Source organism: Diadema antillarum, unplaced genomic scaffold, assembly GCF_040938485.1.
Source record: "Diadema antillarum isolate AM-2024a unplaced genomic scaffold, OU_Dant_1.0 seq00000105_RagTag, whole genome shotgun sequence".
NCBI classification, from domain to species: Eukaryota; Metazoa; Echinodermata; class Echinoidea; order Diadematoida; family Diadematidae; genus Diadema; species Diadema antillarum.
The window spans coordinates 317779-337285 of record NW_027271191.1 but is presented as its reverse complement, the minus strand read 5'-3'; the positions used below and the strand labels follow the sequence as shown (position 1 = coordinate 337285).

Genomic DNA, 19507 nt, shown 5'->3' with positions numbered 1-19507 from the left:
TTATGTGTTGCCAAGATAGTGCATTTCGATTATCCTTCCACACTCCACTCCCAATGTGCTAAATTCCTGTCATCCCCCTTCGTTAAAAATAAAAAGAGAAAGATGGAGATAGGGAGGAGAAATCGAAAGGCCATCGAAATAACAAATCATCTCCTGAGGTTATGCCCTTACAGATTAGCTTCTCATCGGACCAGGGATATCGATATAGGCTGAATATTTGCGACATAGAATATTTCCCCGCTTCGTTCACTGCCATGCTGATTCGAACTTGTTCCTTGAGAACAGACGGTTGAAACACTGCTGGAAAAAAGTGTGCTACATCAACATAAACAGAGCTCGAAAAGATATGGTCGTGTTGTTGATTCTATAAGCCCATGCTGAAATTAAGATCAGGAATCACTATCTGTTGAGTCATATTGATTGATCGTGGAGGGTTGATCATAATATCATGTGATTACAATTTGTTGATCTCAACAACCGCATAATAAGTTTTTAACCCGTTGAGGACGAGTCCCGAGTATACTCGGGCAGGTGTCTATGGGAAATGCGTGTTGTAACCATAGCAAAATCAGTCCGTCCTCAACGGGTTAACAAATATTTTACTTTTTGAATTTTCGTGCGCAATATCGCTTTGTGAGCTACTGGAGTTCAGGAAATCCATGCTTCAGGTTTGGATACACAGAAGCGTCAAGTGCAATGTTACCCATCGGAAATCTATACTTTCTTTCGATTATCAGGTTGAATGCGTCCGTGTCACTCGGTGCTTTGACTCTGATTGTATCTTTTTTGTTTGAACATTTTCGACATCTATGAAGTAACATACAGAATATTGCGAAAAACAAGCTGGTACATAACATTCGTATTAAACCATAAATTCATAAACCCAGACATCAATGTTAGGTTAGAATAATTCTCAGATTATTTGGGCAACAATTTGGCATTATATGCCAGTCTTGTAAGACTAAAAAAAGGAGGAACAACCCAACCAACCAACCAACCAACCAAACAAACAAACCCGAAATCAGAAACTGCCTTTATAAAGCGATGGTTGACTTTAATTGCCTTAAAAAGGTACAGTAGAAATATATGTAAATGTAATAACAAATAAACAAATGAACGAATATTCTGGATGTAAGAGAAATATTTGCAGTCACCTAAAAGTGGGCACTAGTCTTGGGAAACAAAATACTGCATTTTGAAGAAATGAATCCCAGAGATCATAGAGATTATTGAACATACTTTAGTGTGGTGCAACAAAATACATCAATACATCAAGGAGGTACTTGCATACATTGACCGGATATTGGAACCATAATTCAGGTCATTAAATCCCTAAAGGTAATGGCATGTTTAAGGGGGTTATTCCTCTCAGGTAACTCTGGCTGCGGTTTTTTTTTTCTTCTCGCACACTTGCAATGTCAATATTTCACCCCTCCGCGTCCGTCACTCACCTCTTAATGATATACAGTAATGATGGGCACGTCTGCGTCCGTACTGTCGGTCCATTAGTCTACCCCAGTAATGGCCTATTCATAATCAATGATATACGGAGGCGAATGAGGATGGGCAATGGTAGAACAATCTATACATAGCTCCCTTTTCCTGGGTATCCTTGGTCCTCGTGAGAAAAGAAGTACTGGGTTTTCCTCTTATCATTGGATGTTGATGAGAAACCAATAATGGTAATTTGCATGAATAATTCATGAGGCATACCATAAGTTGTCACCATTTTTTTGTTCTTAGTAGTAGTATAGCGACTGTTTTTAATGAGTTATCCCGTGTTTCTAAACCGGTATAGTTACAGCACTTCTCGCGCCTCTGCCAGTGTCGATTGCAACGAAGGCGCGAAATGATGTTGCAGGTATCATGAGCACGTGACTCAAAGAACCTTAACCCTAAAAATAAACGTATAACTGCAGGAAAGGAGTGACAGGTCGATCATTCGCGATGTATTACAGGCGACGTTTCCGTCTCGTGAATTAGCTTGAACCGTCCTTGTTGTTTGTTTTTGTGTTTGTTTTGTTTTTTAAAGAGAGAGGCAGAAAACATCCATTCATCGAGTTTGTGGAATAACTCATTAAAGATACGGTGTTCAAGGTCTAATGGAGTCGATGACTAATAATAATTCATCGGCTCGTTAGGTGTTTTATCTATTTACCTGTCAAAATATCTCTCCACTTCAGTGACTGCATATCATCATTTTTTCCTCATTCTCGTTTTGTCTCTCTTTCTCTCTCATTAAAAAAAAATGTTTACTATTATGGGATATCATCATTGTTATAAAAGGCACAGCCGTATCAAGCTTGACCAGTTTTGAAGAGTATCGGCAAATCTCTATATAGTCAGTAGATGCCTACATTGACTGCTGCACCATTTCTAAGTACGTAAGGTTTACCTTGCTAGACAAGGTTAAAGAAAGATGAAGCACCACCAATTGCACAAATCTGTTTGCAGTGAAGCGGATATACGAGTATTAGTCATGTCCTGATTAGTATAGATCTTCATAATTGTGTCCTGGCCAGACGAGTCACTCGGCCGACCCAGAGGTCGTCTCGAAAGAATTAAGCAGAAGAAAAAAAAACTAATCAATAAACATACTTGAGACTTGAAATCTGACCAACGCAAGAAGGCATTTAGAAAGGGGAAAGGTTTAACATGACCGCCACTCTACCCGGCCAGTCGCACGTCAGTTATCTTAGCTGCTACAGCTGTGAATATTTGAATTGATTACAGAGTACGGAAGTCTCTCGACAGAGAGCGAAGGAGAATAGGAGGCCCATGTCGTAAACCACACGTAAATGGCAAGATGCATGATTTAATGTGCCACTTGTACAGGGCGAGTGCAGGCAGTTCAAAAATGTCAAGGAATTATCTTCCATCTTATCTGTCGTCGCCAAATTCCATATTGCGAAAAGATGATAGTATCCAATTTTCGACCACTTATCAACCCCGTTCACAGGAATTCAAGGAAAAGGTGCCAAACCTGAATTTATCATAGTTTATATGGCAATATGATATCTTCATAATTATTATCATTATTTTAGTATTTCAAGCTTATGATGATTGAGATGACGTTAATGCCATAAGCAGAGTGAAAGTCAAAAGGACAAATGGATAGAAGCTTTATATGATGCTGACTTAAAATGAGACATTTATTGGAAAGTGCTGTTTTCCTATGTTTTCACAGAGTGATATTGGTAGCAATCTCTATGAAGATTATTTGACGAAAATTTATGATATCATCGCCTCACAAAATTAATCTCTGATTGATCCTCGCACAAATCTTTGCCTAATTCTTTATCTTCCCTAATTCCAAATGTGCTCATAACTACTATCACTCTCCAATCTCCATGTCCCTAACTCCTGATGTTAATGAAAGTTGTGTACTGTGTTGATTTAGTTAACACCACTTATAAGAAGGGGATTTTGAAAATGACTTTAAAATTGAATTTGAAATAGAATTGTAGTATAAACAGTTTTTAAGAATGTGCGGCAAGGGAAATGCAGCAATCATAGCAACAATTTTGTTAAGAATCTTGGGTTTTGGGGAACGTGATTAAAGCGTTAACAGAATTCCAGTCACCCAACAATACCAAGTGCTTATATTTTTCTAAATGTTTATAAATAAAAGATAAAAAGTTACAGAAACCTTAGTACTATTTAGGCGAAGTGATATATCTATATTGTTTGATATGTGGTGTTTTAGAACACTCAATTTCCCCCTCGTACCACGTATATCTCTTTTAATACGTGGTATTGGGGATATTTTTAGGGAGGCTCGATGGGGTTTGGCGTTGTTTGGCTTCCTGCACGAATACAACCTGAGGGTTGGTTCTGCCAAAGCAGCACGGCCATCAGGCCGGTCAGATTAGTGGGATCCGAGATCACGCTCCACCGACTTCGCGCACCGCGCCGCGCGTATTCAATTTCGAGGTCGAATGCGAGGCGTGCCGCTGAACTCACTCGTAGAGCCAGGTCATAATAAAGTATTGTTGTTGTCACGGGCCTACGGGGGAAGGCGAGGGGATAATTGAAAGAACTGTTTGTTCTATGCGGCTGGTCCCGGAGCTGTTTTATTCATGAAATCTGTCTACTAGCCTAACTTCCTCCCTCCTGGTTGTCAATAATCCCATCCTCTATACCCACTACACGGTGCATTGCGACATTTCGACGGCTTCATTTTAAGGCATGAGGTGGAGGGGAGGCGTGTGTTTTTATGACAAGATACTTGAAGGAGGCACTCTTCTAGACTTTGGCTGTATATCAACATATAGTGTAGAGCGACGGGTGTGCTCCATGCAAGTTTTTGTCATCTCTACAGCAGCCAACACCCATCATATTGTAACAGAGGACAAGGGGAAGTCCTGAAACAGTAAACAAAGGTTTCTTAAACAACAAAAAAAAAATCCAAGTGCTCCTATGGTCGAGAAAAGAAATGTTTGTTCGTAGTGATCATAATAGTGTGTCCATATCTACCGAAGATAGAAGCTGTGGTGTCAAGTATAGTTCGTCACGAGTGTGTGTGAGTGTGTGTGTGTGTGTGTGTGTGTGTGTGTGTGAGTATTTCTGTTTGTGAATGTAATCAAGTTCCAACCCCGTTTTCAAATTGAACTTGATATAAGAATAGATCTACAGTAAAACTTAGAGAATCGTGACATTTGACTGTTTCAAGGACAAAGTCTTGGAAAGTTATGGCCATTTCATGAAACATTGAAAGTAGTCACAAGAAGCTATAACTGCGGATTACGCAGTGATGATGTCTGCCCTAAAAAATCTCCTATACTTGATTTTTAAAATATAGTTTTATGAGTTTTCTACAATCCAGAACTCCTCTATAAACTTAGTCAAAGCAATCAGGATCACGATAAAGTAATGCAATGCTTTATTGTTTGGATTGTTTTGATTTCCTGTGATCAAGATATTTACAATCTACATAGTTTAACAATATCCAGATCGATTACCTTTATAAGGAGCGATATGTATGTACATCCACGTGTACAAGTAATAATATAAATAATATACTAAATAAATGAACAATAAGCTGAATACCTAATCAAGCCATATCTTTGATACTGATTTTACTCAACCAGTCGAATGCCCGTTAGAGGGTAACACGTTTTATTATATGCTTCTATATATTTTTCATGAATCACGAAGCCCATCTACGACAAGACAAGTAAGCACAACGTGCAACTATATATTACAATGGTTGATGTCTGGTGGTATGTCTCATTAGCAGCAAGAGGGCACTGAAAGGCATGGATTTCAAATTTTATTCTCTCTGCTTTAATTCTATGTCAACCCATCAAGCCTTGGGGATCTTATTTTGCGGGAGTCATCATTGTGACATCAGTATAAATGTGTACCTCTGAATTTAATTGCTCTTTTTATAATCGGTGAGAGATATGGAATTGATCAATTTAATGAATATTGAAAAGGTGAGACAGAATATTGAACTTTATTCTCTACAATGTAGTTCCAATTTAAGGAATCATTGCAACACTTAGCAATAATGGATTTTGCTCATTCTAGACCGGAATTAAACAATGGTATGATTATTACCAAAACAAGCCCAAATGAAAGATGTATACATTAATTTGCTACCGAACAAAATGCTTCAAATGAATAATGAAAACTGATGATGAACAGATACAGCATCAGTGTACCAAAATATACCAATGTGGTATCTGCAGGGATTCTCCCATATGGGTTAAGGCGTGAGATTTCATGAAGATTCATCAGCATCATTACCATCATTCCGCCATACGAGTTCTCCAGGGAATAATATTAACACATGAAAAGCTCATGACTCACATTCTCGTTTATTTGCGACATGCTCGAAAAAAAAAAAATCTGTTGCACAGCTCGGAGAGCTTGACAGGATATTGTGAGATCACAAGCAGCGGTATCGGAGATGAGGCTGAAACCTTTCAAACAGGGGGTTCGAATCCCGCTCAGTGCTTGCTCCCTTGTTTCTTTCTACTCCCGATGTCTCTCTTTATGAGGTGTCAAAGTGGGTACCGGAAAATGCGGAGGTATAGTGATGAAATCAAGGAGTATTAATAACACTGAAGACTCTACTCTAGTTAAGCAACACTATCAATACATTGTTATTGTCATGATGAAGTAAAGAATTATTATCATCATTAACCGCTTGTATCAGTATTATTGTATCATTACTGGACATTCTTGTTACCACCCTTTCCTTTTTTTTTATTTCAATTATATTTTTCCTAAAAACAAAAGGTAGTGCGTAATATGCAGAGTATACATTTTACAAATTTGATATTGTTTAACAATAATGTGCGAGGTATACAAGTCACGAAGTATAATACAAAATATATTTCACCGTTGTGATATTGGAAATCTTGGTGTTTTTTTTGGTCAGAATATTTCGGACTAATTTTGATAATCCACAGTGAAATAGAGTCCACAGTCACATTCACCATCACATCAAAATAATCAAAGCACGTCTGTATGTATAATGTGGAACCACCCATGACTATAGCACAACATCAGTTACCCCCCCCCCCCCACAAAAAAAGTTATATTTTCTTCGATCATCATCATCATCAACAACAACAACAAAAGGTTGACGCTCATATTTTCCAATATTCTAGCGTGTAGACCATGCAGCCCATGTTATATTTCTCAAGTGGCTGCCCCTCTAATAGGACATTACAGATGGAAGTACCGTGTGTGATAGAGTCACAACTCCAACACGTAACAGATCTCGCTTCATTCATTCATCGCAAAGAGCAGGGTGTAGAACCTGGTGCAGTGGTTCGTCTCGCATCCAACTGGACCCCATGGCAGACCAGCAAGTGCAGCTGAAAATGGGCTATCAATTCATCTTCTCAGATGGAAAATGAAACAAACAAGCAAACAAACAAACGAAAACACATCGAAATTAGTGTTCAACAACGCCTTTATACTGTTTTGGCCTCCTGCACCGAACCGCAGTGTTACCAATATAGTAAAGAACTTCACAATTGTGTTTCTCTGTTTCTTTCTTCTGCGATGGAGACGGATTGTGGGCTAATCTGTTCTCTCTGTTTCTTTATCATCCCACCACCAGCTGACATGGGGGACTGGAGTCATCCGCTGTTCCTCATCTACCAGGATCCATGCCGAATGAAGCCGGGTGTGGACAAGGCGTGGACCGTTGGAACCCTCATGAGGTCACAGAGACTACACGACGAGGAGGTGGCCACTCCGGAGAACCTCCAGAGGTAAGAATTTAATTCTGAACGTTTCCCCGTAAATAACTGCGTAATTTATTTGGGATTGAAAATGAATGACTGCAATACCTTTCATGAAAAATAGTAAACTGTATAGGTTGAATCCATGGTGTAGTAAGTACGATTCACTGGGAATGGCGGAAATGCATGACTCGTTCTTGTTGTAAATAAATCTTGTTACCTTTTGGAACGAAGAAACTCCAGGACGAATCCATGCCAAAGGAAATTAAACCCTCCAAAAGCGTTTTGGTCGGATATCTTTTTGACAAACTGTTAAAAGCTACCGAAATCCTTGCATCTGATTGGCTAAGAGCAAATTTGTCCGACAACTTTGTCGGACAAAGTGCTTCATGAAATGCCACAGGACATGTCAGCTGGATGTGAATGATTGATTTTCTTGGGGTGGGAGTTGACGAATATGACTCCTACTGATCTACAGAACGAAGAACCTCTCTAGAAACATTTTTTTTTTCCTCTGGACGTATCCTCAAGATGTGTAAGATTCCTTGGAAATTATATACTAGTAACATCCATAATCAAAATGATTGTTCCTTAAGAAATTGATGGAATACGTAGGATCCATTGCAGTTGAATGTATCACTCTTACATCATGTAGGAATGTAAAAATTTTAAAAGGTAGGGATAATTCTGGACATGCAAACTACTGAAGTATACGTATAACTTCCGCCTGTAATTTCAAAGTACATAGACAGAAGTAGATATTATATTTCATGATTTTTTTTTAAAGCAGAATACGTCTAATTCTGAGAAGTTTGATATGAGATTCCCCCGTATGGGAGCGCGCAAAGCCATCTTCAATGCAATGTACATTGTACTTGGGTCGAAAAGAAAATACGTCCCTCTTGACTTTTTTCATTACAAAATACCAAACCTCCCTATAGTAAAGATGAATGAAGAGTCGTTCATTGGTTTGCCCAGTCGTGTGTTGTGAAAGAGCGAATTGGGTTTTGCCGTGGTTTAATTCTTCAAATGCCATGTGTCTTTTCGCTATAGTGTAAAACTTTCCGTCTGGTTCCATTTTTTTTTTCACAATGTACATGCGTAAACGCTTGTATAGCAATATGATTTATAGTTATTACCATATTCAAACAGCAATCAGTTCATTTCTTCCTTTGAATTTACACATTTTACGAGTGTTCAGTTGAATTTATTCTTTCAAAAGCGAGAGACGATAAGGTGAATTTATCAGGTTTAATGGAAGGGAAACATTTCAAGGGAATCAGAGTGAAGGCTGGTTTACCATGTCTTACGAGATACTGAAACCTTGAAACGATATACTTCTCTCGAATCCTGTGTTGAGTTGCAATTCATAGAAGAAATCGTCAGTCAAATTGGTCACTGTTTGAATGTAAGAAAAATGGGGGCGATCTTTTCAGGTCAGTGACCGCATACAGGGAGAAATTATGCAAAAAATTCTTCCCCGCATGCGAGCGGATTGAATTCATATCGCACACCTGCATCGTTGTTAAAATACATCCCCATGTATTTCTTCTCCTGCTCACAGCCCCACGGCAACGTTCCAGCGCAGGCATTTTCTCGTCCTTGGTTTTTATCACTCGATCGTTATTTCAAAACAGCAATTTATATCGCTTTAATGGACAATTCCCGCAGTTGCACAGCCCGAGGCTATGCAACGTCTCGTAAAATTCTCATGCGTATTTTTTCCCGTTATTCACGTCATCTAAATATTTGTAGGATTCTTTTTGTCATTGTTTTTAGTGTGGCAGAATCAGCATAGGAATCAGGAGTGTGTATGGCAAGTGTGTGTATGTGTGTGTGTGTGTGTGTGTGTGTGTGTGTGTGTGTATCGGCTTGCACGTGCCTGAAGAAGGTGCATGATACCAGCCATTCACTTATTAAAGACTGAAAGCATTTCGTCGCGTCACACCGCGTCATAGTCAGAATTTGACTGACAGCTACCTGTTTCACAAAGCTGAGCGAGAGGGTGATAAGGGAGAGAGGGATAGTGGGGAGGAGGGGGGGGGAGAAAGAAAGAAAGTAAAGGGGAGATCTGGAGGGTTCCAGGGAGGGAGGGAGAAGGGGAGAGAAACTTAGAGCGGGGAAGATAGAGAAAGAAGATAGAGACAGATAAGGATACGCAGTAGTTATAACAACCTTCGAAACGCCACCTCCGAGATGCACTAATTCACCATGATCAAGCATCAAGCACTTGGCATGACCGTTTATACCTGCAAGGTATGGATGCTATAGGACCGTGGTACATGTCTCACTATTTATGCAATACCATAACTGTAACGTCTAAATAAGTATTTGCTGTAGGATATGAGCGTTTCATTTTTACCGTGTTCGCATTCGATGATGACAGGCAGTTTCGTAAAAGAAATAATTTTGATTTATAGGCCCTAATTATTCGTTTGAGTGATGGTGGACAATTTGGTTATGGAGATTAGATTATTAAACAAAAATAGATGACCTCATATCCTGGGTGAATTGGACAGAGACTACAAGATTTATATTCATTGTGACGTCACTAAGTAAAGGCATCCTCGATTACCCTCTTATCTTTTTCTTTCTCTTTTCTTTCCTCCCATCACAAACCACTCAACGATACCATCTCCTCTTCCGCGTCTTCTAAGTTCGACCTCCCTTGATCTCATACCATAGTACTCTACTGGGTAATTTTGTGGAATATGGTATTATCGCGCATCATTCCCCATCATAGGGCTCGCTAAACATTCCTTCATGGCTTATGGTAATTGGGTCGTACATCCCTGGACGGTTGTTGCAGCTGTCTTCCCCGAGCCGTTGGGCCGATCTCTGCCCCGCACTGAAAACAAATCCGATCAAATATCGGCAAATTGAAAAATCCATGTTGTCATTCTGTCGCTATTTGTCGCCACGTAGTCATCCGTATTATAATGCAGATCAACCATGAAGGAAAAATAGAGAGGTAACTCTGATTGCATAAAGAGGAGGTTGTATTCCCTCTTTAAGAACAATATTAACACTGAGAACAAACGAGAGTTTTACTGATCGTTGAAAGCAGAATGCCATTAAGGATGGTTGAAGTTGTACAAGGGGGCGCGCTACAATAAAGTTTTTTTTTTCTCTCTCTCTCTAAACGGCTCAAAGTTTTTGAGTTTATTTGTTTCTTATTCTTTTAAGGAAGCAAAGGAAAGTCTGTTGTTACGTCTCACCATCACCGTGTGTGAAAGGATTATGAATATGTTCGCCTTCATCTTTTCTTTTTTCCCCTCTTTTCACTTTGATTTTTTATTTCAATATTTCCAAGGCCCAATGGAGAAACCGACGTGTGATAGAGATCAAACTTGCATTTATTACTGCGTCTCTGAAATGACTACGAGCTCATTGTCGTCAAAATCTTGAGAACATCATTCTCGCGTAGTACTTACCAGTGCATCGCTGTTATCTGTGATTGATTACTTCCTAAATTACTGATGTTTAATGATAATATCTCGAAGAAACGAATGCATTATTGAGTACTTTCCATCAACATTGCCCAAAATTTAGTGGAGGATCTCTTCATAGATGCAAAAAGACTGTCGGTCCCAATGGGTGCATGCCCATATGTATTCAAAGTGGGCGTTATCATTGCAAACATTAGATTAACCAAAAAAAACCAAAACACACACACAAAAACAACAACAATGAGATGTGATGCCTCCTCTGATTAACCGAGAACCATAGCAATCTAAACAATCTACAGTCCCGGCGTAGTCTCAACCGTAACCTGTAAGTAGTAGTAGTAATAGTAGTAGTAGTAGTAGTAGTAGTAGTAGTAGTAGTGGTAGTGGTAGTAGTAGTAGTAGTAGTAGTAGTAGTAGTAGTAGTAGTAGTAGTAGTAGTAGTAGTAGTTGTTGTTGTTGTTGTTGTTTAAACAGAAAACTTTGGGAAAGCATTCTTCGGTTTACAAAGATTATTCGAAGTAAGGGGTTATCTCTTTTCTATTGGTCATCTCTCTGGTTAAAGCTTAGATAACATGAAGGAGATAACGATAATCTATTATATGTCGATAGTGGCGTGTTCATATATAAATGCCATGTTTTTCTCATTCTTATGCGGTTTTAATGAAGCTTTCTATATCATTTTTGTTTGTTTGACTTCACAAGGGTTGTTGTTGTTTTTTCAAAATCAACCTGACTAATATGTAGAGGAAATTCAATTAGGTTCTAAGAGTTAAATGCCGTAACCTTGTTCAGTTCGATGATCAGCGAGATATTTGGTTATCCAAAAGATAAGCAGAGGGCATACGTACTTTGTTCGTGTGTAAGAAACACTTTCTTATTTATCAATATATTTTCGTCGAGATATTAGAACGTATATAGTGTCATTTGATATCCTGCTTTGGAATCTTTGTAGCAAACAAAGGAAAGAAATGTATGTACTTAGTAAAGGCAATGTGCCATTAGCGTTTCCCGCTTTGCCTTCGATGTCTTTTCCTGTAGAATGATATTGAGAAGGATGAAAGAGACATTTTGGCTAGGTACTCTCTTTTCTAACATGAAATCGGATGGCGAGTCTTCTCTCAAAGCATTCCCAGCTTGTTTGCTATTTGTTTCCGAGGCTTCATTTGATCTAAGACAAACATGACGAGGCATCCGTCCTCCATTCTTATTTCCCCTTCAAGTGATGACTCCTTGCCGTTTAATGCCCATCGAAACGAACTCGAAGGCCTCCGATACTGTTCAACGCAGAGTGCACTGATCCCACTCGATGGTGTTGATTTGATTTGATTTGATTTGATTTATTTTGATTTGATTTGATTTGATTCGATTCGATTTGATTTGATTTGATTCGATATGGTTTGATATAACTTACAATCTGCATGGAAAAGAAATGCATTTCAATACAAAAGCCAATACATAGCAGGTTGTTCATCGGGAAAAACATAAATTGACATTAAATATAGTACACGAAGAAAAAAAGTCATTCGAAATGTTAAACTATCATGTACGATGATTCAGGGGATAGGCTTTGAATTTGCAACATCCAATGTGCTAATGAGGAAAGCAAAAAAAAAAAGATCGATTATCTTTGGAAAGAATGGTGTAATCACGTCCATAATGATGTAGGGAAGGGGATGAGAAACAGAGATAACAGACAAAAGGGCAATATAGGAAGGGGGTATAACTGGTAGAAAAGAAAACAGGAAAGAAGATTATGGGAAAGAAAGGGGAGAGAAGAGAGAAGAGATAACAAAAGAGATGCCTTTAGAGGCATCACTTGGCCAGATGCTGCTCTGCTCAGCGGAGCGCCTGGAAGAAAACATTGAAACTGTATCCGTTTGACGGCGAATCGCAACTAACAATTTCGAGATTCGTCCGTTTCTGTCATAATGTTGTGTTTTCCCTCCTCCAGTCATCGATGCAGACTATGTTTGTCTTCTTCAGACTCGGATAATTTTCCCTCATACGTACCACAAAACTATTTTCATTACACATTTTTCTTCGTTGGTCGTGCTTTAAAAAAATTGACTGAATGCCTTCCACGTTCTTGGTTCTCCACCATTATTTTGTTTTTGTTTTATTGCAATTGTTTCTCAATTTACATTTCATTTTCTATCAACAGCATGGAGAGTGACCAAAATACCGAACATTCTCTCTCTCCCAATCAATATCTTTTCCTATGGAAGCGTTACCAATGTAGGTCTCAAAATATTTTCTTTTAATAACACAAAATATCACTAATAGTTCATTCTCTCTTTGTTTCTGCACCTCTCTCTCTCTCTCTCTCTCTCTCTCTCTCTCTCTCTCTCTCTCTGTCTCCCAATAAAAGAAATAAAGTGAATTGATGCGCTTGGTGCACTTATTACAAAATGTGCAATTGAAGGAAGTAGACATTTTTCACGCGACAAAAAGAAGAAGAAGAAGAAGAAAGAAACAGTTCATGAAATGAGTATTCAAGGTAAAACGTAAAACAAACAACTTCTGAAGAAATTACAAAATATAAACATTGCCTAATACAAAGTTAGACGAATTGAACATGTGTCTTCCATAGAGTCAAAGCAACTTATACACTGTTAAAAATGAAATCATTAAAACATTATGTAATTGGAGTTCTGTGACATAGTGGATAAGACTCCCGACTCCCAATCGGAGGACCCAAGTTCGATTCCCGCCCAGTGCTTACATCCCTGGACAAGATGTATTTACCCACAATGTCCCTCTCAACCCAGGTGTATAAATGGGCACCTGGCAACGCTAGGTTAATAATAATGGCAGGGCCCTCTGGTAGAGCTGTGGCAACACTGAAGAGGCTACCCTGGATAAAGTAGACCTTAGTATTAGTAGTGGTAACAGTAACTTGAATTACAACATTTATTTTGTTGTGATATGCGAACTGTCGAAGAACGTTTGAAGAGTTTTATAGCAAAACGAGATAACTCCATTCTAGTAGATTTGAGAAATTTACAATTAAAGCCGCTAAAAAAATCAACAACAACAACAAAAGAAAATATGAGTGGTATTTCATCACAACTTTAAAATTATTCCTTGTTATGTAACAAGTAAGGCATCTCCGGAAAGGATTTAGTTTTCTCCATCTGATGGTCGACTTAAAAAATGTTTAATATGTTTAAAAATGATGCCTAACACATTCTGCGATTAAATTCCTCATTGAAATTACCTCTTTCTTGTATTATTCTGTTTCTTCCTGCAGGGTGTTAGAAAACAGTCAGAAGAGGAGTACGTACGTGGAAGACGTGGAGGTGTGGGAGGGAACGGAGGGCCAGTTTGCCTGGAGCACCTTTGACCTACGCAATTACCATGGTAACGGGAAACGGCGCGTCGACTACGTCCTTTACAGCAACTACAACACGCACATGATGCAGGTAAGTCATTGTGCAACCCTCGGATTCATCCACCCCATACTATCTAGAAAACGGAAATGCTGGTAATGAAAGGCCCCGCTAAAAATGTTTTCTCCCCTCAGCCTCCCCTCCCCCATCCTACTTTGGACATTCTAGTCTTACGGTACTGTACTTTCATGATATCTTAATAATTACGCTGATTTTTTACAAGAGCGATGATATACCCTTCTCTATAGACGAGATTTTCTCTAGACTGCATTAATGTAACCGGCGTCTTCGCCTCTGTGTGGAAACCTTATTTTGTACGCCTGTCAGTCCACGTCTGTTGTAAATGCCAGAATTTAAGGAAATTTGTGTAAATCGATTCAAACTTCACACTCAATTCATGAGTGTAGGCTGGGAGACCTTCACAATGTGTCCACTCTGATCAGATCTAACGAAGTCGAGTCAAATCAAATCGCATAAACCCATATTAAACAAAATCAAATCAAATCAAATTAAATCAAATCACTGACAATATATCGGTTGTTGTATTTTTAGTTTGTTTTTGTAACTTTTCAGGAGTGTCGGGACTACGCCTTCGTGACTCAGCTTGCCACCCTCACAGACCACATACCCATCAGCATGACCCTGACAACTTCACTGGGACCGAGCTGTGCCCGAGTCTTGCCCTCCGGTGGCAGCAACCAGCCGGCCCGCGACGAGGTCGATCACCCGCGACGATGTCGGCTGCAGTACGAAACCACCGTATGACGAAGGCCCAACCGGTGTCGTAGTTCATTAGACCTATTTTCCCCGCATTTTGTGGAAGGATTTCATTCATTGTTTTACTTCTGAGTCCTTTCTCATAGAACAATACTGGAATGAAATGGTGACGAGGACTTGTCAGTGAACATGAACTTCGCTCGAAGCAGACAGTTGGTTTACCACACTTAAGATTATAATCATTGAAACTCGCAGGCTTATTGTTGGCAATCCCTTATCTTCATTTACAGTCCCTGAGTAGCCCCTAAATATTTTGATCATTTGGAATATGGAGAGTGTTTATGATACACACAAAACAGATGTAGAAATGTAGAAAAATCCTATGTAAACTCCCCTTTTGATTTGTCCTGCGGACCTCAACGCCACGAATAAGCAAGGTACACCCGGTTGTGTATTTTTTGTCGATCGTCACCTTGCAGTTAAACTCGCCTTCTCCGTTGTAAATTGCAAGGATTTTCCTTTCAATTACGACGGAAAGTTAAAAATGTTCACCTTGAAATTCTTGCTTGACGAGTAGGAGATCACCGGAACACAAGATATTGGTGTCATGTTGTTAGCGTGAAGACAAAGTTTTGTGTTTAACAATGGTCAAGAGAAGTTGCAAAACTGGGTTGCAGGTTTCATTTTTGAAGGGGGTGCTAGTAGCATAGGAAAGAGTTTAGGAAATAATTCGCAACTTTCAAGGGCCTCATGGTATGTAGGAATTCAAACGAGATATACCCCTCCATCAGGCTCTTAAAATCAAAGCTTTCCAAAGGGTGTACTCCTGTGGGATAGTCTGGACGTGTTTTAGAAGTACATGCTTTCGGTAGTTTTTTGTTCTGCAATATTAACATAGCTAATTCTTGTGTTTAAACTACAACCGCAGGTTTTGTGGAGTCCCGTTATACAACAAAGCATGCGACAGTTAAACAAGCTTTATGATATATAATAATGGAGCAATGTGACTCCATTAAAAAAATAAGGTACCGCAACCAGATTACCATGGAGATAAATTTATCACAGAGATATAAGATTCGATATGACTCGGCTGTGTTTTATGCAATCTGAATGATATGGTCATGCTGTTTAGAAACATGCCCTTGATCTTAATAGGGTAGAAACAGATCGAAAATTTGATATTACAAAAAAGAAAAAGAAAAAGAAATGCAACACTCAAATTATGCACAATATGAACATGAGTACAGCGTCTATCTTTTCATTAACGATTAAACACAACATTTTATACATTCAATTCTGTCGTTTCCGGCGACGTAAAAAACAAGCAAACAAACAAACAAACAAAACCAGGAGGCCGTTTCTTAACGGGGTTAGCAACTACAGAGGGTGTTACAATGATCGCACTTTACAACAACAACAGCTAAAATATTAGTAAGCTGGTTGGTTGTTGCTTACTACTGCCACAGTAACTGCACCTAGTGTGGATTGCAGTTGTATGGGAACAATGGATTGTGGCCCAGATGTATACTGCCAGTGGAAACCATTGTGGATGATGAAGAGATCCATGGAGATTATTATGTAGATGACTATTTACCACCAGTTATGTATAAGATACTGTAGATAGACTTCTTGTAACGTATGTAGATGATTATTGTTCAGTTGGTATTCAACATTCCTATGATGATTTTGTATTAACATTAGCCATATGAGAAAAAAAAAAGTATTACAATGTGTATTAACATGAATCACTATTCGTTTTTGTACGATCTGATAAACATGATAAATGCAGACGTTTTCTATGGGGAAAAAACAACGTAGTGCATTTGGCGTTACTTGTGCGTCTTTTCATTGTTTCACACTGCATAGTTTTTGTGAATCAATGCATGTAAATGCGGATTCTCTTTTTCCCTCTCAGATTTTTTTTTTCTCCGTCGTCTCTCATCATTCCTAGATGATATTGTGTTTGCATTTTTTTTTTATTTATGAGCTCGGTTATTGTATGAGAAAGAAACATGCATTCTAAAAGAAAAAACATATGTTTGGTCAAACAGACTTCACAACAGTCTATGCAGAATCTCTGTGTGAAGACAACGAGTGGCATGATGTAATGTGATGAGAAGTTTCATCTTTGACAGAACGAACGGCAATGCTTGCAATGGTCTTGGAACAATCATTTTAGAAGAGGAAAATATGTGGTTGAAAGTGTGTTTTCTTCTTGCGCTTCATAAAAGGTGGGACAACGAAAGTTTCTTTATTTAATCTTTTGATTAAACAGAAGAGAGTTTGGCGAGAAAACAAGACTAAATGTATACGAACCGTTAAACAATCGCTATCAAAAAAAGAGAAGTTTACTAATGTAATCAAATTTTATGTTCTCAGTCTTTTTGTGTGTGTGTCAGCCTGCTCAAGATAAGACAAATTTTAATATTGTAGTACATTTTATGCTTATTAAATATGTAATCACCATTTCATATAGAGCTCTGGTGCTTTTTTTTCTATTGATATATTTCGGAAACAACGGCTGAAGGAAATGCATCTCAAACTTATTTAGTGTGGTAGAACGTAAGTACTTACATTGTTTTGAGGATATATCTCTCTTGCGGCACTAAAAGTTTACTGGGCGGGGGATGTACTTCCATTCATTAAAGTCATGTGCTGATACATGTCCTTATGTAGTATAATATATCGGCTTTATCCTACTCCGATTCATATGAAATCCGATGGTATGGATTTTGGCTGCATCATCTTGACACAGGTGCGACTATATAAATTATGACTTACGTGTGATAACATTATTTTTATTTAATAGTCACGACAGGAGATGATGCTGAGAATTTGGACAAAATCCTTAAAGTCGAGAATTTGCTCAGATGAAGCTGAGAATTTGGACAAAATCCCTAAAGTCGAGAATTTGCTCAGGCAGCGATTCGTAAATATAAGTCTGCCCGTTGCTTCGTCAAACGATAGTAAATGCTGAAGATAGGAAGATTCTTAAATCGGACCTGGCACAAGAATTATCTTTCAAAGTATTTTAAAAAGGAAATCAAATAATGTACATGTCGAGCTATATTCCACATAACTATGCAGCATGCACGTTTGCCCTTTGGACATTAAATCCGGTGTCAGAGCAGTGCATCGTTACAAGTTTCCGTTTACAGATTGTTTATATACAATTAATTGTTATTTGTGCAACAATAGATAACATTTGAAGATGATTAAGAGGAGGTAAAATGAAATGAACGATTCAGAGGAAACGAAGTGAAAGAAAACGTCACATTCCATTCTCCGGTTTTGGTGTGAATCGAGAAGGCTTTCAGTGCACAAAGAAGTGGTATGTTGTGGAGAAAATAATATGATTAGAAAAAGAGGGAAAGGAGCATTGTTTGTCTTCTCATGTAGAGCACGTTGGCTCATTCCACATGGCTTCCACCTCCGGAAGTGCATTGTAGTAAGATAGTCATGAATCCGATTCATTTTGTTTTAATTTTCATTTGTGAATTATTGATATGTTCTATGTGACCACTTTTTTGCAAAAACAAAGGCCTCTTCCTGAACTCTTGTGCAAGTCCCTTTGCTCATGATGTACGTCTTTAGTTATCGCTGTCTTAAGTGCGTGACAGTAACATCTAATCATGCCTCCTCCAACACCCCCGGCCATCCCCCACCCCCCACCCCTATCCCCACCCCTATCCCCACCCCACCCCTTTAGAAAACGATACCAATGCATTGCATTACGTATTGTAATCTCCTACATTGGAGTGCAATTTTCTTTTCCATTGACATACTGATGGTGCTATGAGTTTAGTTGCAAGAAAATGCAGGTTGGTTTCTGCTCATCTCTCTGTTTTGGTGCATGGAAATTGACATACAACGATGCGGAAGAAACAGTTGGTATTTTACAGATTTGTACTATTTCTTACGTCATGAAAGCTACGTTTTCTTACAGTAGCTTCGTTTACTCATGTCTCTTGAGTTTATGACGAATCTTGAGTTCAGTGTGCATGTATCAATCACATTACCATTCCTCTACCACCTATTGTATCTCGTTTGATTTCATTTGTTGTATATCAAACCATTGTTGTGTTACCCTTTTTAGTTGACCTTCTTTTTATATTTCACATTCCTCTCGTTCGTCAAGATATATTTGATTGAGTTTGCTGTGTGTACAATAGCTATACTCGTATGGAAACTATCACCATTATCTTTAACGGTACCTGGACTACCACTTACATTAATTTCAATACATTAAAACTTCAAATCATAACGAATACCTCTATTTTTCTGTGCAGTGATTAATTCTTGACTCCTTTGTCCAATAGAGGGCGTAGATAAGAGACACAAACCTACGATTCAATTCATCATTGAGACACAAACGCATAAATAAGAGTGCACACACACACACAAAACATACATACATACACACGCGCGCGCACGCACAGACAGACAGACACACACACACACACACACACACACACACACACACACACACACACACACACACACACACACACACACACACGTATTCCAACAATAGGCACTTGTGGGAGTACCCCGTTATTTTCTTCCATAGACGATTATACTCCCACAATGTCATTTTTACCTCCGCAGTGTCTGAAGCGAAACATAAGATGTAACCCCCACAATGTACCTCTTGCTCGTCCAAGCACACACACACACACACACACACACACACACACGCACGCACACACACATGCACACACAGACACAGTCATAAAGACGAATGGATCCC

The 19507-nt window shown here is 38.8% G+C and overlaps 1 protein-coding gene across 1 annotated transcript in view; it reads left to right on the top strand.

Moving 5' to 3' along the window:
- LOC139726934 (sphingomyelin phosphodiesterase 3-like) overlaps positions 1–14805 on the top strand; it is a 36385-nt gene extending 21580 nt beyond the window's left edge. Inside the window, exons 2-4 of the mRNA XM_071637920.1 lie at positions 7079–7232; positions 13902–14073; positions 14614–14805. Coding sequence (XP_071494021.1) covers positions 7079–7232; positions 13902–14073; positions 14614–14805 — 518 coding nt within the window. The remainder of the gene's footprint in view (positions 1–7078; positions 7233–13901; positions 14074–14613) is intronic.
- The last annotated feature ends 4702 nt before the right edge of the window (positions 14806–19507 follow it).